General features: G+C 46.7%; 1 protein-coding gene across 3 annotated transcripts; it reads right to left on the minus strand.

Moving 5' to 3' along the window:
• Positions 1 to 405: 405 nt before the first annotated feature.
• PLCD4 (phospholipase C delta 4) lies at positions 406 to 24,395 on the minus strand. 3 transcript variants are annotated; one of them, XM_053669293.1, is made up of 17 exons: positions 24,140 to 24,395; positions 19,202 to 19,257; positions 18,924 to 19,082; positions 17,522 to 17,750; positions 16,254 to 16,389; positions 15,462 to 15,693; positions 10,489 to 10,690; positions 9,397 to 9,541; positions 8,610 to 8,762; positions 4,720 to 4,911; positions 3,307 to 3,463; positions 2,926 to 3,042; positions 2,279 to 2,451; positions 1,638 to 1,773; positions 1,165 to 1,314; positions 978 to 1,085; positions 406 to 661 (listed from the first exon to the last, which is right to left on the minus strand). In XM_053669293.1, the coding sequence occupies exons 2-16, from the start codon at positions 19,221 to 19,223 to the stop codon at positions 979 to 981; spliced, it is 2,310 nt and encodes a 769-aa protein (XP_053525268.1). In that variant the 5' UTR covers positions 19,224 to 19,257; positions 24,140 to 24,395; the 3' UTR covers positions 406 to 661; position 978. The 3 variants fall into 3 exon arrangements, with proteins under 3 accessions (XP_053525268.1, XP_053525193.1, XP_053525234.1); XM_053669218.1 differs by having other exon boundaries at positions 17,506 to 17,750; positions 18,924 to 19,257; XM_053669259.1 differs by lacking the exons at positions 17,522 to 17,750; positions 19,202 to 19,257; positions 24,140 to 24,395 and having other exon boundaries at positions 18,924 to 18,981.
• Positions 24,396 to 24,511: the final 116 nt, after the last annotated feature.

Raw genomic sequence — 24,511 nt, forward strand, 5'->3', positions numbered from 1 at the left:
GGGGTCAGCAGCTGCACTAGAGTTAACGCAGAACAAAGGTGTGAAAGGCAAGTGATTGCAGAGGTGGAGGTGAGTCTCCAGTGCAGAACTCTGAGTGCCTCACAATGACTATCATCTGAACTGGGACGCACTGGGAAAGTCAGAGAGGGTGCTGTTGATAATTATGCTGGACAGCAGACATAAACCAAGACCATTCCAGGCAAACTCTATAGGAGGGCTGGGATCACCTAACTCTTTATCTGTTCTTACCCTGACCCAGAACATACTCCTGCACTGTTCCTATTAGCACATGCGGAGGGATCCCTGGAAACTTATTTTTCTACCTTTTCCCTGCCCCACCTGTCTACCCAAATGTTCCCCAACCCTCATTCTTGCCCCACAATGACAGACCATACTCAAGCCAGATTGGGGAGAGCAGCTCTATTGATGCTGGTGGGGCTGGGAAGGAGCGGTGCAGTATGGCCTCTGAAGAGCTGGGCAGTGTTCTGAGAGCCATGGTACAGTCTTGGGGGCAGGTCTCGCCCCAGCCTTTGCTTGGGGAGGCTTGAGTCTTGGTTTATCCTTTCCTTGACTCTGGGCTTTGAGGACCTTGTGGAGGAGGGCATAATACCTCTTGGGTTTCTGTGTCCCAAACCCCTCTGGATTTGTAGTTGCAATCTGCCTTTGAGTCAGAGTTAATAAGAGAGATTAGTCCTAGGTCTGGGTTTGGGATTAAGCCTACAACAAGAGGAAGGAAGGAACTCGAGTATAGGGTACACAAAGGGGAAGGGCAGGGAAGATACCAAAAGTTTTGTGAAAATGAAGGAAGGTGAAAAATAAGGTCCTAACTTTGCTGGTTAGGAAGAGTGACGGAATCTTGTGCCTAGGAAGGTACAACCCAGTGCTTGGTTTTCACCACCTCTACTTTCTGGAGTGACTGTCCAGGTTTTTCTTACCATCTAAAGCAAATGCACTCGCCCTTCCCATGAAGTGCCCACCTTAGGATTCCACCTCCTTCAGCCCTTCCAGCATGCAGATGTGCACGAAGATGGAAGCTGGATGGAGGCTGGTGCCATCCTTGGAGAGCAGGTGTATGTGGCGGTAACCTGGAAAGGCACAGGTGGACGGTGTTAGGCTGGCAGCCAGAGTTAGGGGGTTGGGCCAGGGGTGAAGGGACAGGCTCACCTTGTTGCATGCAGGTCCAAGGCAGGGTGTACTGACCGACAAAGTCGTTACGGGATTTCCAGTTGTAATCCATTACCACAAAACGCAGCAGGGCCAGTTCAGGCACCAGCACCCGGAAGCATAGTGTTTGCCCCCAGTACGGATTAAAACCTGGGATGGAAGGGGGTGAATGAGGGAGGGAGTGCAGGAACAGACTTTTTTTTCCTAGACCCATGCTGAGTTACTCCCCCTTAATTTTCATAGCAATCAGGTGAGGAAACAGAACTAAGCTCAGGTCACTGGAGGTTAAAGCTAACGGGCCAGGATTCAGACTGAAGATGTCCATGCCCTGATTCTTTGTCAGGTTCCACACTGCCTCCCATGGAGGCAGGGGAGGAAGGGTGGTGATACGGACTATACTGAATGGAGGGCAGGATGGTAGGAGAGTAACAGCCACGCTCCTCCCACCTCCCCCCAGCACCGCCCAGTCTCACCATTGTTCTCCACGTGGCTGGTCTCCTGCCGGGTGGTGTCTGGGCGAGTGCCAAAGATCTCCACTCTTACCAGTGGATCCACAATGGACCCCTCTTTGGTCTTGTCCACTTTAGGGAGTTGCTGACCACTGATTACCTGCAACAGTTCCTGCTCAGCCCAGCCCCACTGCAGCTCTCACGCCCCGGGGGAAGGGAAGGGGGAAATGCCGAACCTCACTCTCTAGCTTTGGGTTTGCAAAGCCAATCCTCCACGGGTAATAGATTTTCTTCTAGTAATCTGTACGCAATTTTAAATGCATTCAAGTAGAATTTTAACAAGATATGAAAGGTATGCTAATGACAGCATCCCCTTCTGTACCGGGCATTGCTGAAACACTTCATTTTAACTAGTCACAATAGCCCCGTGAGGTAGTAGTACTACCTCCATTTTGCAAGTGAGGACACTAAAGTTAAGGAACTTGCCCGACATTTCACAGCTAGTAAACGGGTTTGAACCTAGGCAATAGGCTCCAAAGCCCGTGCTGGTAACAATCAGCCTATCCTCCCTCCCCCAAGGAATTTGGCAGGCCTGGCCACCTCTTCTCCCTGCTTCTATCCCAGCTATCCGAGTTTCTTCCCAACAGTTCTACTTTCCGTTATACCTGGATTAGGAGGGTCTGGGCTTTGAAAGGGCTGATGGGCCTCTCGGGGTAGAAGGAACTCTGGGTATCACGTAGGAAATCTGGCTTCAGCACGTAGCCACAGCCACCATTCTGGCGGAAGAGTCCATCATAGATGTCCATCTCAAGCCCCGCAGTCTGCACATTCATAGCCACTGAGGGCCCCAGAAGGAGAAAGGGGAAGCATTTACCTTGGGACCATCTAGCCTCTCTGTGAGGGAGTTAAAAAGACATATCGGGTATACAAGGGCCCACTGGGAATACCTCCATAGATACTTCTTTTTTTTTTTTTAAAGATTTAAACTCTTTTTTAAAAAGATTTTATTTATTTATCTTTAGAGGGTAAGGGAAGGAGGGAGAGAAATATCAATGCATTGTTGCCTCTCGTGCATCCCCTTCTGGGAACTGGCCTGCAACCCAAGCATGTGCCCTGACTGGGAATCGAACCTCTATCCTTTGGTTCACAGGCCCACACTCAGCCCACTGAGCTACACCAGCCAGGGCTCCATAGATGTTTCTCAGCCTAGCACTCTGAGAGCATTCCCTGGCTCTACTGCCACCCAGGAACTTAATGCCCACTTGTTTGTTGCTCTTCCACTTTATCTTCCCTGTCCTTACTGCCCCCTCACCCATCTGGCAGCCTGCATTCCAGAATTCCTGGGGGTTGTAGTTGGATGAATCTGTCCTCAGACCACTGGGATACACACGGCTTAACTGCCAGGTATTATGCTGCACAAACTCATTGCCTGTAAAAAGGGCGTAGGTAGAGAGATGGAAGTGGGGTGGGTGCTCCCCCTCCCCTGGTCCCAAGGTCCCTCCCATCAACTTCACTCCCCTCCCCAGCATCTCCCCCGACTCCTCCCCAGAGCTTTGAGCCCTATAACTCCTGTTCCAGCGCCTGCTCTGAGGAGTGCCTTAGCTCCCTTGGATTCTTTCTTAGAACTCATCTGCTTTCCCATCAGGTGCAACAAATCCCAAATTCTTCTCTGTCCCTCCCTTTTGGTCCTGACCAGCCTCCTTGATGAGGCTCTTGGCCTTGGTTTCAGAGAAAGACGATAACTCATAGAAGCGGTAGTGGTCCCTCGAATGAGCGAAGCTGTAGAATGGGACGGTCTTTGTGTAGATGACCAGGGCAGACAGGGATGGACACAACATGGGCTTGGATTTCTGGAAAAGGAGAAAGAGGAAGATGGAATCGAGCCATGAGCAATCCGAAAGGAAAGAAGCCAATGGCCAAGATCTGCACTTCCCCATCCAACCTAAGCCTCTGCCCACGGCCTCCCCACTGCATCCTCCCTCCTGCCTCACCTGCTTGGGAAAGAGAGGGAACCCAGGCTTGGGAAGAGGAGCCTGGACCATAATCTGACAACAGAGAGACGAACAAAACAGCGGGCACATCACAACCTGGGGATGGGAATGGGAATAAAGACTGTCTACGAATATTGATGGGAATAGTTTTGGCCTTGGGACTTTAAGAGTCTGTTCTATATTACTTTCCTGATAACATGTTTTAAGTGTGTTATCATTTTCAAACAGAGAGGTGTCATCCTCCCTGCCTTCTTTTAAAATAAGTTAATTATTTTTGGTTAAAATGTAGTTGAACCCAGACAGCTATGTCAAGGTATGCAAATGGTCATGGAAGTCACACGTGGGAGGATGTGAGGGTCCCAGGATAACGCTTTTTGACTTATCTCCTGAATTCCCATTTCTATCCCTGGACATGGCAGCAGGTTAGACACCACAGCTCTAGGAAGAGCAGTGTAAGCTGCAAGTCAGCTGAGCCAAGCCAGTGCACATGAGAGACAAAGGCAGATATCAAACCAGGGCCTTGGTGGTCCCACAAACGGCAGTCCTTCCCCACAGGGAGCTGAACCACTCAGCCCCAGCCTTGTCAGAGCCTTCACCTCTTCCTACTCCTCTTTGGCTATTTTTGGCCCCACATCAGACTCACCTTCTCCAAGAAGCTCTCTTTAAGTAAGCCCACTTTAGCTGATGTCACAGCAGTCACTCCCCAATGTAATGATGCAGAGCACGCGCACACACACACACACACACACACACACACACACACCAATCAGTCATTTTCAAATTTGCCTTTAAGGAGGCTGAGTAGTAGTACAAAAATGTGTCAGGAGTTACCTGGGAGACCCAGGATAGAGCTAAATGGGCACCTCAATTAGAATGACTGCACTTACCTATTTTACATACTGAGCTTCCAGAAAAGATTTCATTAAAAACAATGTTATGGCCCCAAAAAGATGGAAAGCCACTGCATCCATTCTTACTCCTCTTTTATTGGGGGCAAAAGGTGTTTTGCTCCTTGGCCTTCTACCCTGCCTGGCTGGAGTCTCTTCACACGTGGGCTGTCAGCTGGTGATGAAGTCTGACCAAACGCCAGAGCCAAGACCACTCTCCGGGCCTACCTTCTCCTTTTTGTCTTTACTGCGAGGGCTCAGCTCCTGGGTCTCAGGCTCAAACTGGGATTCCAGCTCCAGCTCAGCCTCCTGCTCCCCCTCCAGTTCAGTTTCTAGCTCTTCCTCCTCTTCCTCTTTTTCAAGATCCTCCTCAAGCGTCTGTAACTTCTTCCCCTTCACCAGGATCTTCTTCCGAAGCTCCTAGGGGACAAAAATGAAGGGGCCTGGCTACCTGTCTTCTCTGGGACCCTCATGGGGATCATGCAAATCCTATTGGTCTCATGGGACCACCTCAAAGGCAACAGAAGTGAGTGGTCAAAAGTTCCCATGGGAAGGTTGCTGGATACATACAGCAGGGATTTTGTGATAAGCAAACCTGTAATGTCTCTATCCATATAAAAAAAATAAATGGGGACCCCTACCTCACATTTGACACATGAAGGTTCCTCACAGATTAAAGATGTACATGTAAATATAAAGAATATTAGGAAAAAAACTGCCCTGGCCAAGTGGCTCAGTTGATCGGAGCACCGTCCCAGGCATGAAAATGTCTCGAGTTCCATGCTGCAGCAGGGCACATGCGCAGGTTGCGGGTTCGGTCCTGGTTTGGGGCATGGAAGGGAGGCAACCTACTGATGTCTCTCTCTCTCCCCTTCACTCTCTCTCTCTGAAATCAATGAATATATATCTCCTTGGGTGAGGATTTTTTTAAAAAGGATTTGAGAAGAAAATAGACCTTTTTTCTACCTTTCTGAGCCCTACAACACCATGAATTGGGGTTTTCAGAAGGGCAGTCATTCTCTTTTACAGGTGAGAACACAAAGAGACCTGTCACCTGTTTGAGATGGAAATATTAGTGGTGGAGCCATGTCTTCACTCTGCATCTTCTGACTCACTTCATTCAAAGATCTATTGGGTACCAGCTTAAACAAAAGACACCAGGAGGCAGTAATTGATTAATGTCAAACTATTTTGAATGTCCCTGGGAAGTCTTAAAGCCCCTGAGACCTGGAAGATGATATTCTAACCAGGATCGCCCTAAGACAATGAGTAGGGCCAAACAGCTGGAAAAGAAGCAGGGTACAAAAGTCCATCCCAGAAGCTATTTCCATTCTGGGATAAGGTTGGCTGTTTTGTGCACAATGGTGTCTCAGAAGTTCTTTTCTCAAAAAATTATCCAGAGCATTAGTATCTTTAACATTCAAAAAATTGTTATAGATCAATAACATTTTTAAACCATCAAAGTGGTTATCAATTAACTCAAAAGAAGAAAACAGACCTTTCTTAACTTTTTTTTCATATTTGCTGTTATGAGTCACCTCACTACTGAAGTTATTTGTGGTTCTTCTCTTATACTGTTGGTAGGAGTGCAATTTGGTATTTTTTCCATAGGGCAACTTGGCAGTAACAGCAAACATGTCAACAGGTAAACTTTTCCACCCAGCAATTTCACCTGTAGGAATCCATCTCAATGAAAGAAAGAATAAATGGGCAAAGCTGTGCATAAAAGTGAAAAATTATAAACAACCTGAATATTGACCATTTACTGGTTGGATAAATTTGGTCCATAACATTAAATGGAATACCATTGAGCTATTTAAAAGGTAAAAAAAAAGAAAATTAACTAGAAGACTTTCGCCAAGATGGAGGCATAGGTGGAAACACTGTGCCTTCTTGCACAACCAAGTTTAAAAACAACAAAGTTTTAGCAACAAAAACGCAGCCAAACCACAGAAAATTGAATTATATGGAAGTCCAACAACAACGAACCTTTCAGCCAGACCGGTAAGAGGGGTGAAGCCAGCAGCGGAGCGGGGTCAGACAGGAAAGATCCACCAGACCAACCCAGGCACACGACCCAGACACGCAGGCAGCTGTGGGCGGATTCCAGGAGTGGAGTAGCAGCGGGTGGACCCACTGAGGGTGCAAAGTGGCAGGCTGACTGTGGTCACACATTCGCGCGCAGATAAACCAGTAAAGGAGCGAGCAGTGAGACAGACCACATGCAGGCCCCAGTGGCGGGAAGCAGCAGAGGGGACTGCTATTGTCCCCCCTTTGACCCCGCCTCCACATACAGTGTCACAACCCAGCAACCTGGGTGGCCCCACCCTGGTGAATACCTCAGGCTCCTCTCCTTACATGTAACTGGCATGAACAGACCAAAACATGGCTCAAGAACAACTCAAAGCCCCAGAGCCCATAACTTTAAGCGACCAAGAAATAGCCAGACTTTCAGATGCACAGTTCAAAACACTGGTGATCAGGATGCTCACAGAACTGGTTGATTTTAGTCACAAATTAGAGGAACAAATGAAGGCTAAACTAATTGAAATGAAGGGAAATGCACAGGAAACCAATAGTGATAAAAAGGAAACTGGGACTCAAATCAATGGAGTGGACCAGAAGGAAGGAAAAAATGACCAAACAGAAAAGAATGAAGAAACAAGAATTTAAAAAAATGAGGAGAGACTTAGGAACCTCCAGGACATCTTTAAATGCTCCAACATTTGAATTATAGGGGTACCAGAAGGGGAAGAGGAACAGCCACCAGTGAAAAACTTATTTGAACAAATAATAAAGGAGAACTTCCCCAATCTGGCAAAGGAAATAGACTTCCAGGAAATCCAGGAAGCTCAGAGAGTCCCAAAGAAATTGGACCCAAGAAGGAACACACCAAGGCACATCGTAATTACATTAGCCAAGATTAAAATGAAGGAGAGAATCCTAGAAGCAGCAAGAGATAAGGGGGCAGTCACCCACAAAGGAGTTCCCATCAGACTGTCAGCAGATTTCTCAAAACAGACTTTACAGGCAAGAAGGGGCTGGAAACAAGTATTCCAAGTCATGAAATCCAAAGACCTACAACCAAGATTGCTCTATCCAGCAAAGCTTTCATTTAGAATGGAAGGGCAGATAAAGTGCTTCTCAGGTAAGGTCAAGTTCAAGGAGTTCATCATCACCAAGCTCTTATTATATGAAATGATAAAGGGACTTATCTAAGAAAATGAAGATAAAAAATATGAACAGTGAAAGGAAAGCAAACACAGTTATTAACAACCACACCTAAAACAAAAGCAAACTAAGAGGACAGCTAGATCAGGAGTGAACCATAGAAATGAAGATCACATGAAGGGTTAGCAACAGGTGAATGGGAGAAGGAGAAGTGGGGAGAAAGTACAGAGAATAAGTAGCATAGATGGTAGGTAGAAAATAGATGGGGGAGGGCAAGAATAGTATGGGAAATACAGAATCTAAAGAACTTGAGACACATGGGCATAAAGTAAAGGGGGGAATGGTGGGGGAGGGGTGTGCAGGGTGGAGGGGAATGAAAGGGGGAAATAGAAAAACTATAATGGTATAATCAATAAAATATATTTAAAAAAATAAAAGGAAAAAAAATGATGCATGAAAAGGCATCCATAATATATATTGTATGTGATATAAAGGGCTATAGAGGTAGCTCCCATTCGCTTTTTAACAGTTGATGTACAAATTACATTATCAATCACTTTTTAAAAATGCAAATATATATACACATATACGTTTGTATAAACATTTAAAATCTATTGACAGCAGTTTTGGGCAAAGGTTGAGAATGTGGTGGAGAGAATTTTCTTTCTATACTGTTGGTTTAGTCTACAACAATTATGAACTACCAGGAAAAAATCAAGATACTTCCTTTGAAAAACTAAAAGTAAAGCAAATCATGATTTAAAATTTAGAGAACTATAAATAGAAGTCTGTGTTCAATTAGATTTTTTTGTAAATTAAAGTTCGCTCTGAGGGTACAAAGGGCAAGATGGTCCATCTAAGGGTGAGCAGAAGGAACAACATGGAAGAGTCAAAGTGGGGGGATATGGAAGCCACAGAAGAGCCTGGGCTGGGGGGTGGACCCCTACCTCAGGTGAGGGCAGCTGAGTGGGCAGCAGCCCATCCAAGGTGGTACTCAGCAGCTGTTCCCCCAGGATCTCCGTCAGATGGTGTGCTATGATCTCCTGCTGCTCCCAGCTGCAGTGGTTCTCCAGGGAGAGGATGACTGGATAGTCGGATGTCTGATGGGGAGGAAAGGAGATGCTAGAGCCAGGGTTCTACAACCTGGAACCTCTTTACACCTCAAGGCCCACCTACTTACTCACTCAACTGAGTACCCTGATTGCTAAACTCTTCTGACCCCATTCCAGGCCTTGGGAAGGTCTTGCTGGGTATGGAGCCCGTTTCACATCTAAAAATCACTCTCGGGACCCCAAAACAGACAACTGCCAGGCCCAACCCAAGTCCCTCTGGGACCTTTGAGTTCTCAGGCTCAGAGTGGGAAGGCCAGGCCATTGCCCTGGTTACATGTTCATGTTACAGTCTCAGGCTTTCATCTTCAGGTTCCATCATCCCCCAGCCCTGCCCACCACTGTGTCTGTTTCTCTACCCATCTTCTCTCAGATAGGGGCAGAAGCTGTTAGAAGTAATAGTTACTAATCTCTAGCAATTACTTCTATGACAACTAATTACTAGGAACACAGGTAATGCTTAATTATAATAATCCCTTAATATTTGTCTGATACTTCATGGTTAAAATCTTTTCCCTATATGCCATTCAATGTAACCTTCCCTTGTCTCTGCACCCTCCCCAGAGCTGGCCACTCTTTCTTCAGGTCCTCTTGCCTCACCAGCATTCCCACCTTGGGCTCCTACCTGGAAGGCATACTGTGCTATAGTGGCCACGACTTCTTTGAACAGGATACGGGAGGTCAGGGTGTGTCCATGGTAAACGACAGGTTCTCCACTAGGTCCATCCCATATATCCACCTCCACACAGCGGCACCCCCGCTTCAGGGCCCTGCAAGAACACGAAGCCCCCAGGGACAGGAGGGGTCACTCTCTGATCTCCCCACTACGGATAGAACAGTGCTCACAAGCACTTACCTGTCAAGATCCCTTCAAGCTGCACCTCCATGAATCATTCTCTGTCCACTGGCACACGGCTGCAGCTCACACTGATCTCTAACACTCACCGCTGACCCAACTCACATCTTTCCTTGGCAAGCCATCCCATACTGCCTCATTGTGCTTTGGGGGTTCTGGTTGTATTTCGTTATACAACACCTGAGTTATTCATGTTCTCAGTAAATTTGTTTTCTCTGCTAGACTGCCTACAGCAGAAATTGTATGTTTCATTCATCTTTGTATCCCCTGAAGCTACTAGATCAGTAGCAACTGCAAAGATATCTTGACTATTCAATCTAATCCAATGAGTTATCACAGTATAAGCAGGTACAATTTACTAGCCATTGACACATAGATTATCTCATTGAATCCCCCAACAACCCAGAGAATAGACTCTGTCATCATCCCTATTCCACAAATGGGAAAAACGAAGTGTGGAGAGGTTATATATATACTTGGCTCCGTACTACCACGTGAGGGAGCTAGGATTTGACCTCAAATAGTCTGACTCCAGAACCTATGTTTTTAACTCCTGTGCTCTACTGCCTCCCCTTTAATGTTTAGTTTACTTATGTATTTAAAATAAATGTGTCAGGACCTCAGAGTTCCAGAGAGTTTCATAGCCTATGAACGAGAGAGAAGCCCAATTTGCCCCGAGGGTTTGACAGCACTCTCCCACCAGTCCTGTTACTACTCCTCTAGGTCCCGGGTACCCAGGGACTCTCGGCCCCCAAACACCCCCCCCACGCACCTTTTCCATCCCTGTCATCCACTGACAGTGCCCTCAGTTCCCCACAGAGGTTCCCTTCTCATGAGCTCTGCCCCTGCTCCCCACCGCACCGTATGTATCCCTCGACGCTGCTCTGGCCACAGATCTGGTCCCCCACCAGGTAGGTGTTGTGAGAGGAGTTGATGTAGTAGTGGCTCAGGGGGTGAGTCATATCCTGGTATATGGGGAGGCAGGACGGGCTGAAGATGTCTCCATCCTTCGAGCAGAGGTAGCTGAGGAAGCCGTCCAAGCTCAGAACGTGCCGCAGCTTGCCTGAGTGTGGAGCAGGGGAACACGGGAGTGAGCGAACTCTGAATGGGAGCCCCCAGCACACCTGCAGCCAGACCGCTCCACCCCTCACTGGGGTGCAGCCTGTCCGATGGTGTCCTCTCCCAGTCTCCAGATCCCAAACTTGCCCCCTCTCAGTGTCTCTCACTTCAATCATCTTCACCCCCAAAGAGTGTTAGAGCTACAAGGGGAATCATTACAATCATCCTAGCCCGGTACTGTCCAATAGAACTTTCTACAAGGACAAGAACATTCTATTCTCTACACTGTCCAATGTGGTAGCCTCTAGACACATAAGGCCACTGAGCACTTGAAATGTAGCTCTGTGACTGAAGAACTGATGATTAAATTTTGTTTTTAGTTCATTTAAATTTACCAGTCACATGGAGCTCATGGCTATGATAATGGACAGTGCAGTATTCAGTCCCAAGGGGTAATTTTATAGATAGGGAAACTGAGGCCCAGAGAGAATAAAGTCAAAGACTTGTTAACGACATGACCAAGGTCGTGTCGTTATTCCCTGGCCTGTGCAGCTGCTGCCAACTGTGATCTGAGGGTCCCTCCCTATTGTCAATTTCCATGTGGAGTATGAGGAATGACTGTCCAACACTGTTTTGGACTACACTTTCTTAAAGGGCAGAGTCCTGTCACTCCTTCCATAGCCCTCACCATTTCGGCACAGGCTTCATGTATTAACAATGATGACTAATAGTCATTGAGCGCTTGCTCTATGCCGAGGATGTTATAAGGATGTAGCACATCTCTTATTCTCTCACCAAAACAATGAGGTAGATGTGATATAATCTACCCTGAGAGGTTAGGTGACTTATCCTAGGTCACATAAGCAGTAAGTGTAGGGATATGAACCCAGGGAGCCAGGGGTCAGAGCCACACCCTACACTGCTGGGCTGTGCAGTCTCACTGACGGTAACAACGCTGCAAGGGGCTCCTTAGGGAGGCAAAACACTTAGAGTCAGACCCAGCTTCCTTGTTCCAGGTTTGGTGAAGATTGGAGATGGTGGAGAATGGCAGGAAGTTTCATTCTTTACAGTAAGTAGTACATCGAATCACTAGATTGTGAACAGTTGCCAGTTACTTTCATATGCATTATTTCATTTGATCACAAATTATTTTACAAATGAGAAAACTGAGTCTCAGATTAAGCAACTTGCCCAAAGTCCTCAGTAAGAAGCAGAATGGGGACATGAGCCCAGGTCTCTTGACTGATACTCCCTGCTGCCGGAGTATAGTATCTGATAGTCCAGGGCAAGGGAAGGGTAGAACAAATGTAACTGGTTCATACCAGGTTCTGCACTGGGGGTAGAAGACCCTATTTTTAACCCCATGACACTGTTCTTCCATGTGGTTTTCTGAAACAATCACTTTCAGTGCCCTTTCTTGTCTGAGCACCCACGTGAATCTGAATCACCGATCCCAGCATCCTCTGGTGACTCTGACTCTCAGGTCCACGAGCACATTGTCCTCGTCTGACCTACTGCTGTATCTCTGGTCCTGGCACACTGAGGTACTCAATAAGCACTAGCTGAAGTATGAATAAATGAATGAAAAGAAGTGGGAGATGAGCCCTGGCTGGTGTGGCTCAGTGGATTAAGTGCCAGCCTGCAGACTGCACATCTATGTTTCTCTCACTTTCTTTTGCCCTTCCCCTCTCTAAAAATAAACATAAATATTTTTTTAATTATTGATTTTTAAAAAGTGGAAGTTGAGACTTAGGGAACCTGGGTCACTTGTCCAGCTCTCACTCATCTCATCTCTAATCCTCATTCTCAAGAGAGGCACCAAGAATCAGGTGACCTGGGTTTGAATCCCAATTCCTCATCTCGTTAGCTGTTGGCTTTGAGCAAGGCATTTAATTATTCTAAACTTCAGTTTTCCTCTTTTGCGCAAGTGACTTAATAATAGAACTTCAGACTTCCGCCAAGATGGAGGCATAGGTGGATAAGCCGTGCCTTCTCACACAACCAAGTTTAGAGACAACTAAATATTAGCAACAGAAAACAGAACCAGAACACAGAAAATTGAACTTTTCGGAAGTCCGTTAACAACAAATTCTTCAGCCTGACCGGTAAGGGGCAAAACCAGCAGCTGGTGGAGCGGGGTTGCACAGGCAAACTCGGTCAGACGGACTCAGGCGCGCAGAATCCAGGAGCAGGGTTGGACCTAGTGAGCGACCGAGCAAGCGACCAAGCGAGCAACCGCAGGGAAACAGCGAGGGAGCAGGGCTGCGGGTTGACTGTGGTCGCGCATTGGTGCGCAGATAGACAAGCGAGGGAGTGGGCGATTGGACTGGGACCCAGTCGGTCCCCGCGGCAAACGGCAGGGAGGGCGCCACCATTTCCCTGCTCTGACCCCACTTCCACATACAGCGTCATAACCCAGCGACTCTGAGTGGCCCAGCCCAGGCGAACCACCTGGGCCTCTGCTCCTCACCCAGTGGCACGAGACAGCAGAGGGTGCTGCCATTTCCCCGTTCTGACCATGCCCCCACATATAGCGTCACAACCCAGCGACCTGGGAGTCCAAAGCTCCGCTCCTCACACTTACAGGGCACGAACAGACCAAAAATGGCTCAAGAAGATCTCAAAGCCCCAGAGCCTATAAATCTAAGCAATGAAGAAATAGCAAAACTCTCAGACGCACAGTTTAAAACACTGGTGATCAGGATCCTCACAGAACTGGTCGATTATAGCCACAAATTAGACATACATATGAAGGCAAAACTAATTGAAATGAAGGGAATTGCACAGGAAACCAATAGCAATGGAAAGGAAACTGCGACTCAAATCAATGGAGTGGACCAGAAGAAAGCAAATAATGGCCAAACAGAAAAGAGACAAGAAGCAAGAATTCAAAGAAATGAGGAGAGTCTTAGGAATCTCCAGGACATCTTTAAACACTCCAACATTTGAATTATAGGGGTACCAGAAGGGGGAAAGGCACAGCCACCAGTGGAAAACTTATTTGAACAAAAAATAAAGGAGAATTTCCCTAATCTGGCAAAGGAAATAGACTTCCAGGAAATCCAGGAAGCTCAGAGAGTCCCAAAGAAGTTGGACCCAAGAAGGAACACACCAAGGCACATCATAATTACATTAGCCAAAATTAAAATGAAGGAAAGAATCCCAGAAGCAGCAAGAGCTAAGGGGACAATCACCTACAAAGGAGTTCCCATCAGACTGTCAGCAGATTTCTCAAAAGAGACCTTACAGGCAAGAAGGGGCTGGAAAGAGGTATTCCAAGTCATGAAATCCAAAGACCTACAACCAAGATTGCTCTATCCAGCAAAGCTTTCATTTAGAATGGAAGGACAGATAAAGTACTTCTCAGATAAGATCAAATTCAAGGAGTTCATCATCACCAAGCCCTTATTATATGAAATGTTAAAGGGACTTATCGAAGAAAAAGAAGTTAAAGAAACATGAACAGTGAAAGGACAACAAACTCACAGTTATTAACAACCACACCTAAAACAAAAGCAAACTAAGAGGACAGCTAGATCAGGAGTGGAAACATAGAAATGAAGATCTCATGGAGGGTTAGCAACAGGGGAGTGGGAGGAGGAGAAGGGGGGAGAAGGTACAGAAAATAAGTAGCATAGACAGTAGATAGAAAATAGATGGGGGGGCAAGAATAGCATGGGAAATATAGAATCTAAAGAACTTGAGACACATGGACATAAACTAAAGGGGGGGTAATGGTGGGGACGGGGGGTAGGGTGGAGGGGAATGAAGGGGGGAATAGAACAACTATAACAGCATAATCAATAAAAAAAATTAAAAAGAAAAAAATAATAGAACTTCAGTTGATCATGGGAAGGAGTAGAAGAGAAAGGCATGTGGAGGTTTATGTATCTTTTAGCAAAGGCCCAATCTTGATTTACAAGGTTGTAGTGAGGACTAAATGAAATCAGGCATGTGAAAGTGGCTTGTAAATTATTTATTATTAATAATGTAAATTCCTCGCATTCTGAAGGGAATGGAGAGCAGGAAGATTTACAAGGTTTTAGTGAGGACTGAATGAAAAAAGGCATGGGAGAGCACCTTGTAAATTATTTATTATTAATCATGTAAATTCCTCACATTCTGAAGGGAATGGAGAGCAGAAAAATGTCTACTAAAGGGGCATAGAGAAAAGTCTGAGGGCAGAGAGGGCATATGTCAGCTGTGTTTGTTAAAAACTAAATGATTGGCCTTATCATCATCCCCCTCAGCCAGGGGATGACTAGCTTCTTAGAGCTTTCAGGAGCTTAAAGACTTCAAGAACCACCTGGTAAATTTGGAGAAAGCCTAGGAAAGGGCAGAGAGCCAGCATTTAAAGAGACAGCAAACAGGCACCATGAAGGGAACTAGCAGAAAAGGAATTGTATGCGCTAGAAGAGAACAGGCCAAAGCAAGAGGACTGAGGATTATCTGTTTCCACTGAGGCCAAAGTCCTCAGGAAGGACTTCCTGCAAGTGAAGGATGTACCACATGAACATGCAGGAGGAAAGGGGTCTTATGGAATGTTCTTCCTCCTGAAAGACCTAGCATCACAGAGGAGACTCCTGTCTTATCTAGGCAAGAAGTGGCTGCTCTCCTTCCAGAGGAGTGGTGGAACGCGATGAGGCAATTGGACAGGGGAGCAGGATAGGGATGGAATAACCTTCCTTGAGTTAGGCAGCAGGCTGCTGGTCTCTGGACCTCCCTGGGCCCCCTCCCTGTGCCCATGTCTGGTGCCTCTGCTCTGGTCCCCTTACCACTATCTGAAGGCTCATAGCGGTCGATTAGTTCCAGAGCCAGGTCAGAAGCACGGTCTCCTTCTTTCTGTTCCTCTCGGAGGAAATCCACAAATTCCAACAGGGTCAGCTTCTGCCCATCAGCCGAAAAGTTTTCAAACAGTTCGTGCACTTCAACACGCTTAGTCAATGCCTTGTAGAACTCTATAAATTCTTCTCCCTCCAGAGTGTCCGATTGGGATGTGTCTGCCGCCTGCAGGAAGGGTTAGAGAAGAGTAGATGGACCCTTGAACGGTACATTTTATGACCTTGAATTGTCTTGTAAGAACAGTCTTACTGACGGATGGATCCAAACATGCTTCCATAGAACCCCTGACATTTACTCTTCATAGAAGAAGCCAATTCAGTAAATAAAAAGCCCAATTTCAGCCACAGCATTTGCTGCTAGAAAAAATTTTCAACTAGAAACAGTTGAAACGCCCCAAAGGTCAAAATATTCCTCCTCCTATTTATTCCAGGTGGAGTTTTCCATTGTGCCAGGTACCTGTGGAACTCTGGCCACAGGCAGAGAGGTCCTTGAGATCTGATGTAGTAATGTATTGTTAATTGCCTTTCATGAGATTATAAATCACCTTTCCAACAAGACTGAATAGAAAGAACTATGGCCTACACTTCCCATCAAGCCTGTCTTAGTGCTCGGGCATGTAATAGAGATTCAGTAAATGTGTGTTGTCAGGGAGGGTCAGAGTACTTCTGCTCAAGCAAGACTGTGGCCTTGGCTGGCTTCTGCCACTCCTTCCCCAGGAGACTCACCTGGAAGAGTTGAAAGGCATATTCTGGTTCCATCTCCACATTCATCAGGTGTAATAACCGCTGGACTTCCGGGAAACTCATCCGACCATCCTGGTTCTTGTCTCCGCGCTGGAACCAGTCACTCAGCCACCCAGGTCTGAGTCAAGGCAAAAAAGCACTGCATGTGTGTTTGTGTGTGCAGATGTGTGCATTTCATCCACTGACATCTTTCCCTGTCTTAGCTGTGGCCTATCCCCCATATCAATTCATTTTCCACATCAGCTTCCAGAATAATCTCCCCAGAGTACCTATCTACTTCATTCTGGCATGGCTCTGGTGTCTGCAGGGACCTCTCTGTTGCCTGCAGAAAGCCCAGATACCTTAACATGGAAGTTAAGGTCTCCTGCACCGTCATGATCTCGCCCTACCCAGTATTCTCAACCTATCTCTGTCCTTCCTGTACTTTAGCCAAACCCCCAACTCCCTGTTCTCTGACGTCCCAGCTCTCCAGCTCTTCAGTTTCCTACCTCTGGGCCTTTACTTGTGCTGTTCCTTCAGGCAGGAGTGCCTTTCCCTCCCTCTCTCTTCATGTTCAAATTCCATCATGTTTGAGGCTCAGCTAAAATGCTATTTCTTCTCTAAAGCTTTCTCAGAACCCTCTCAGCTAGAATTAAATATGTCTCCTTCTTTTGGACACCCTCAAATAATCTAAGTATCATAACGGTTCCATGATACTTATTTACACAAGCCCATCCTCTCCACCAACAAAAACAATATCTGAGTCTCCTAAATATTTGTACCCCTAAAGCCTGGCCTGGTACATTCTGCTTAATAGATAGTGAATGAATGAATGAATGAATGAATGAATGAATGAATGAATGAACAAACTGGTATAAGAGGTGAATACTATATAGGAAACTTGAAGTGGGTCAATACCACTAAGCCCTCTACGGGGTGGCTTCCCACCCCTGTAGTAATTAATGCCACTGGGATCTTCTGTTCAGCTCTCAGGATCAGTACCTTGTTTGGTCCTTGGTCTCTTGCTGCCCTTCCCCCAATCTTAGGGGCCTGATTCTTGGCCAAACTCTGCCTGACTATGCCTTTGTCATCTCGAACCTTGATTCCTTCTTCACTATTCTCAGTCTCACATCAGCCTGAGCTGCCCCTACCTACCCCATCTGGACTCTCGGGCCTCCCCAACCCTGCCCCCCTCCCACCTGTTCCTAGCGTTGCAGCATCTGTTCCTTCAGTGACCCCTGGCCCCCGCACTAACTCCATTCTGCTGATACTGATCAAGCCGCTCCTGTCGGTCCATGCTGGTGACAAAGTCCACCAATAGCTGGAGTCCCTGCATCCAGATCTGGGCCTCCTCAACACTGTTGGCCACCAGGTCCAGGTTGGCGCGGCGGCCATGGAAGACGATGGTGAAGCCCTGCTCCAGGGGGAACTCCTCTTCCAGGCTGCGCAACAACTCAGACTCATGGCCCTTACGCACTGTCTCCACGTCGGAAATTGAGACTACCAGAGAAGAGCATGTAGGGGGACTGAGCAAGGGAGTTCACCGAATTGCAGGGTCAAGAGTCAAGGACCATTACTCCCTTCTTCACTGTGAAGCCACAGAGAGAAGGAACCCCAGCCTCCAAAGGCTAAAACCCCAAAAGCGTTAGTATAGGGGGATGCAAACCACAGAGATTCAAGATTCCACATGAATCATTGCTGGGCTCTCAGGAAGCATGGCAAGGGGCCTGTGCTGGGAATGGTAAGACCTGGCTTCCAGCTGACAGCTGGCAGCATGACACAGACAAAATAACTTAATCCTCAGTGTCCTCATCTTACATAAGGGATGGTCCCTTCCATAGACAGTGTACATGACAATGGCAAAAGGACTGGCGAGGCTGACAAATGGAAGCGCAGTCGTAGAATAGAAGTAGCTACACTAAAGCATGAAATGCCCAATTTCAATTCTCCCATTCTGGGTTTGGAGGGCTTCCTCTTTCCAGGGCAGAGGAAAAGAGAGAAATTCTTCCACCCTCTTTCCTCAGCTGGGGGTGGTGTGGATTGCAAGCTTTGATTATGCCTCTGAAGCAGACTCTCTTAGATGTGTCCTGTGATCAGATTTGTAGACAGATCATAAAGTGTTTAGCCAATAGAATGCACATTTTTGGATGCATTTATGATATTTTAAAGTATTCAACATATAACTAACATTTATTAAATGCATCTAGTTTCAGGTCCCATGCTTTAAACATTAATTTATTGAGTCCCTATAACCTATTAAGCAGGTAGTGTTTAAGCCTCATTTTACATGAGGAAACTGAAGCTTAGTTTAAGTAACTTGTCTAAAGCCACTCGGCTAGAAAGTGGCAGGGCCAGGGCTTTGCAGTGGAATTCCCAAGATCATGCTCTTACTATAATAAAAACCCAACATATAAGCTATGACCTACTGAGCCTTGTTGTGTGCCAGGACTCTTCTAAGCCCTTTACATGCAGTAACTGGTTTATTAATCCTAATAACAGCCTTCAGAGGCAAGTAGCATTGCAATTCTCATTGTACAGGCTCAGCTACAGATACAAGAGGGACAACATGAGGACCCACCATAGGACACTGGTCCTTCTCGTGCTCTCAGGCTGCTGGGCTCCTCAGGATTCTATGCACCCACGTGCCCACCCCTAGCTGTCCATGTCACTCACAGCTGGCTTTGGCTCTGCCTCCAGCCTGCCGGGCATGCCAGACTGTCATGCCATCTTCCTGAAGTCGGAAGTATCTTAGCTTCTTCCAGCTTTTGGATCTCACTTTGCGCATCAGCGTGCCTTTCTGCATCAGCAGCACATCCTCATTGACAGGCAGCCCTGGGCCAGGAGAAGCAGGAGCTGGATAGCTGACTAGGGGGATGGAGGACCCAGGAGAAGTTCAGCCTCCCCCCCTTCCCTGGGCTGTCTCCTCAAGCCCTCTTCTGGGGGGTACTCACGGCCTTGCAGCAGGGATGCCATCACCTGCTGCTCCACCAGCTGGTGCCAGAGTCACCTAAAGGAGTAAAGAGGAACAAAAGGCTTTGGGTTAATCTTGGTGGTTTAGCTGATCAAGGAAGGAAGAGCAGGAAACCAAAGTTTCCTGAAATGCATCAGGCATTTTATCTAGATAATCTGTAGCTCTTTGTACTTCTGATTTGAATTTGGTGACTATGAGGCTTAGAGAGGCTAAGAAAATTGCTTCGAATCACATGGGGATTCAGAATTTAAAGCCAAGTGTGTCTGATTCCAGAACCTCTGCTGTTTCCCATAGCCATCTCCAGAAAGGGCGAAACAAGGGCTTTCTGCCAAATACCCCTTCTTTTCCCAATACCCCATAATCCGCAAGATAACCTTGTGTCGTACTGCTCAGCTCCTCTTTATTAGGAACCAGCATCTTGCTGCCTATCCTTTCAGAACCTGGAATATCTGCATCCTAGTCTTCTCTAATCCAGGTGGAATCACCCTAGCTCCCCTGTTCTGGAAGCCTCTCCGCGCTCCCATGTAGATCTTCCAACCCCTGAAGTGTTTCTTTTGTCGCTCCTGCAACACTTGGTGCTGTATGTAGCTAAATAAGCCATCTTCCACCTTCACATGGTAAAGCACACTTTATGCTCCTCTTCATAACAGTTATTCTCACAGTTTTAATGGACCATATAAATTACAAAGTCTCAGAGCTGCATTTTTAAGTTTTTCTACCTATTAAATAAAGAGTACTTCCTATATGACACATGCTAATTTAGGACCTAGTTCATTTGTTCTAGTAAGTAACAACAAACTTCCCTTGGAAATAACTAGAAGACTTGATATATGGCCATTGATTCTAGTCCTGCCCCAATAAGAAATACTCAAATACTGCAATACTTGGCCAAAAGTATTTTTTTGGGGGTCAAGAAATACTTGACCAAATCATCATGAAACTGGCAAAGCCTAGGAACATAAACCCCTCTGTTTTTGTATAAGCAAAGAAATGTTGTGCTTGAACAGAAATGTTGTGCTTTTTCTTGACGAGTCTAGTTAAAGGTTTGTCCATTTTGTTTATCTGTTCAAAGAACCAGTTCCTGGATTTATTGATTCTTTGAGTTGTTCTTTTAGTTTCTGTGTATTTAATTCTGCTCTGATCTTGCTTATTTCCCTCCTTCTCCTCACTCTGAGCTTCATCTGTTGTTGTTCCTCTGGGTCTTGTACAGGTAAGGTTAGGTTGTTTGAGTTTTCCCCTCAAGGTTGGTTTCTAGGTTCAATCTGTTGTGATCCTAGCACATGCTCGACATGATTTCAATTTTATTGTTTGTTGAGGCTTGTTTTGTGACCTACCAGGTTGTCTCTCTTTTTTTTAAAAAAATCGATTTTATTTATTTATTTTTAGATAGAGGGGAAGGGAGGGAAAAAGAGAGGGAGAGTAACATCAATGTGTGGTTGCCTTTTGTGTGCACCCTACTAGGGACCTAGCCTGCAACCCAGGTGTGTGCCCTGACTGGGAATTGAAGTGGTGACCCTCTGGTTTGCAGGCTGGTGCTCGATCCACTGAGGCACACCAAGCCAGGGCGTGGTCTATCTTTTTAACGAATAAGTTTAAAATGCTGACATTGGTGAACATCTTCAAAACTAAAAGCATCTCTGAGGTAGTCATTCATTGAGTGTTCCATTGAAACAGCACACGACTCAACTCCCTGTATTTTATAAATGAAAAAGTGAAAATCTAGAAATGTGATGTGACCTGTTTGAGGTCACACAGCATATTAGTATCCTCTGTCTCTTTAGTGGGAAAAGCCCACCAGGCCACCTGGTGAAAACTGAGTCTTTGAGAAGAAGGTAGAGGTCACTGCAAATAATAGCTGCCCTGACTGCAGGACCTCGAGAAGGCTTTCTAAATGAGTAGCAATGTGCAGGGGCCCAGAGGGAGAAGGCAAGGCTGGTGACCAGTCTGTACCTAAGTTGGAAAGAAAACTGAAGGCATGTCTCGGGAGAGAAAGAACCCTGCAATGATTCCAAGAAGAAAAGGTTTTGCTGGCTGAGACTGAATATGGGAGCCTGGCTGAGCAACCTCTGGATGGAAGGAGAGGCCCAGGGTACTTCTTGGGAGACAGGAAAGCCTCTCTTCCTTTCTGGGTAGAGATGCACAGCTTGGAACCAGAGTCTTGCAAAAGCTGTGTGAAGACTGAAGAAGAACGTAACAAACAGGTGCCCCATTAAGTATCTTAAGCCCTCAGACTGGGGTGGGTTGGGGGTGGGTTAGCCTGGGGCCAAAGTCCAACCCCCCTTGCCAACATCCTGCCTCATCTCCCCTCTGAACGGCAACTGCCATATCTGGGGCATAGGAACTCTGGGGTGGGGTGGGCCTTGGCCCTGGGAGAAAACAGAATTACCTTCCCTCATGTCTGGGTCCAGGAGCCACACAATAATGTCCCAAAACATGGGAGGCCTAAACACAGAGCCCAGGCACCAGGATGCCCCTAGTTTTCTAAGGCCACCTCCTCTCAGACCAACCTTAGAAAATTGTTTTATCCTCTTTTGTCAAACTCTTCCAACCCCAGGGAATGGCATGTTCACGTCCTGCTCCCATTCCTGAATCACTATTTTAAATGAGTATCCAGGTGACGTGTGGCCATCCATAAGAGGGCCAGTTTCAACACGGGGAGCTGCGGGATGTCAGAGCTGGACTTCATTTTACAGAGAAGGGGACTGAACACTAGAAAGAGTGCTGGACTGCCTGTCACCTAGTGAATTAAGTGACAGAACTGGGACGAGAACCGCGGTCTCCATATGACCAGCTCAGAGATCCCCCCAAGACTCTACACCTAGAAAGGGCTTCCTCTAGAAAGCAGGTTACAGCAGGGCTAAGAATCAATGAGGAACATCAAAGTTTTGTCTCTTCCTTGCATCTTTTCCTGTTTCCTCCGTACCCCACAAAACAGCCTTTTTGTTCTTTTCATTTCCTTTCCCTTCCCCATCCTCTCTGACCCATTCCTTTTCCTTCCTCCCCAACTCACTCTTTTCTCTCCTATCCTCTCTGGTCTCCCTATTTGCTCACTTGTCAGCCTCTCTTTGTTCTCTTCTCATCATTCTCTCCATCACTTCTTCCTCTCTTTTTTCTGGTTCTTAGCCCCCCTGAGGATTTTGAAACTGTGGTCCAGTAGTACATCCCTCTGCTCAGCCTCACTTTCTCCCGTATCCTAGGAAACTAACTAAACAAACTGCAACTTAGAACCCAGGTGTTCTAGGTCTTGGTGCTCCCTCTGGTGTGTGAAGGTGAATGGGAAGGATGCTCACAGTTGAGACAGGTGCAGTTAGGAGAAGACACAAAGGATTTGGGAGCGGGAGCAAGAGCAGGAGGCAAGGAGCGGAGAATGAAGACTGAGAGTGAGAGAGACTGGGTCTTAACTAGTCACTCGTGGACATGCATGTGGAGATCCTTGAAGATACAGACAATTTCCTCTATACTATAGATGAAAAAAGAGACACAAAATAAGGTGGGAAGTGGTCAGGGTCGCTGAGTAAGATTTGGTTCTCACTTTCCAGGTGGTTTATGTCACTTACACATGGACTTTGGCAAAATTACCAGCGGCATTACAGTGAAATTCAGGTGTCTTTGGTCTCTGTGAGGAGCAGGAAGGAAGAGAATCATTTTGCCTACTCTCTTGCTTCTGAGAAGATTATACCTGACCTGGTTCATATTAAGAGGACAAAAGGCTCCATCATAGGTCATAGCCCTCAGAATGTTTGAAGAGCTTGAAGACTCTTTTAAAAAAAGATTTCATATATTTTTAGAGGGGAAGGGAGGGAGAAAGAGAGAGAGAGAAACATTGATGGGTTTGCCCCTCATGCCTGTTGTGACTGGGGACCAGAACTGCAACCCAGGCATGTGCTCTGACTGGGGATCGAACTAGTGACCTTTTGCTTTGTGGGGACAATGCCCAACCAACTGAGCCACACTGGTTAGGGCCTCTTTTTTAATTTTTAAAAATATGTTTATTAATTTTAGAGATAGAGGAAGGCAAAGAGAGACGAAAACACCAGTTGGTTGTCTCTCACACATGCCCCAACTGGGAACTGAACCAGCAACCTAGGTCTGTGCCCTGACTAGGAATTGAACCTGACTAGGAATTGTACAGACAATGCTCCAACCAACGGAGCCACACCAGTTGGGGCTGAAGACTCTTTTATAACACATTTAATCTAGAGGTTCCTGGCTATATCAATATTCCCTGGAGAGTGTCTTAAAGCAGACATTCCTTAGCCCCATCCCAAATATACCAAGTCAGAATTTCCAGGGATGGGGCTCAGGTACATTTATTTTTACCAAGCACTCCTGATACGCAGGCAAGTCAGGGAAGCCCTAAACTCCCTCTTTGCACAAATCAGAAAATTGGGGTCCTGGTTGATGGCAAAGTCAGGGCTAGAAGCAAGTGCTGTTCCCAGCACAGCACTGGGCACGCCAACAAACTGTCCTGGTCCAGGGAGCAGGTGAAGAACGAGGAGGCATAGAACTTAAACCCTGGCTCTTTCCAAGGAAGTCTCATAACTCTCCCCCTATTAAAAGGGGTTCCTATACTCCCCGCGGGCCTTGGCCAGCCCTCATTTGTAATTCTCAACAATCTGTTAATGAGTGTGTGCTAAAGCACAACTACTCCAGTTCTCTCTTTCCTTACTAGGGTGGGGCTCACCTCTAAGAGGCAGCCCTGGGTAGCTCAGAAGTCCCATATAAAGAGGTGACTGACACCAGCCAGCAGGAAAACTGTAAGTCAAAGAGGGTAAGCTAGAGAGAACCAGGAGGTCAAGAGACTTGTAGACCCGCTCCGGCAAAGGAGTCCAGGGTGCAATTTAATCAGGGCGGATAAGTATGTGGAAGGCAGAGCAGAGCTTGGAGCAGAAGCTGGCCAGAGCCTCCAGGCGCTTACCGTGTGCAGGGTAGCAGTCCAGTGCTGTGAGCTCCTGATGCTCTCCACTGCGAGATGTGGAAACCCAGCCAGCTCCTTTTCTCCTTTGCTCCTCTTACACTCGCTGGTTTCCTCCCCTCTTCTACTGCAGTTTGCTGCTGTGACTGGCAGAGTGACAGCCAGGAGGAAGGAGTGGGGTGGAGAGAAGTGTGAGCTTTGTCCTCAGTCCAGCCCACCCAACTCTTAAAGGCCCAGGACATTGGTCAGTGAGGGAGCTGTGAAGTGGACTGGGTAGAAAAGGATTAAGGGGAGGGATTGGAGCACCACATCTCCAGGGAGGAGGAGCCTGGCTGCCCTTCAGTTTGATGCCAGCCCTTACTGACCCCAATCCGG

The sequence above is a fragment of the Artibeus jamaicensis genome, unplaced genomic scaffold (assembly GCF_021234435.1).
Source record: "Artibeus jamaicensis isolate MK-2021 breed Jamaican fruit bat unplaced genomic scaffold, CSHL_Jam_final contig_1015, whole genome shotgun sequence".
NCBI lineage: Eukaryota > Metazoa > Chordata > Mammalia > Chiroptera > Phyllostomidae > Artibeus > Artibeus jamaicensis.

Excerpts from the sequence above, each read along its gene's own strand:
- PLCD4 (XM_053669293.1), bottom strand. The coding sequence starts at position 19,223 with ATGGCATCCCTGCTGCAAGGCC. Across the intron at positions 16,390-17,521 it reads CGACAGGAGCGGCTTGATCA|ACCTGGGTGGCTGAGTGACT; the intron begins GTATCAGCAGAA and ends GCCTTGACTCAG. Across the intron at positions 1,774-2,278 it reads CCCAGACCCTCCTAATCCAG|GTAATCAGTGGTCAGCAACT; the intron begins GTATAACGGAAA and ends GAACTGTTGCAG.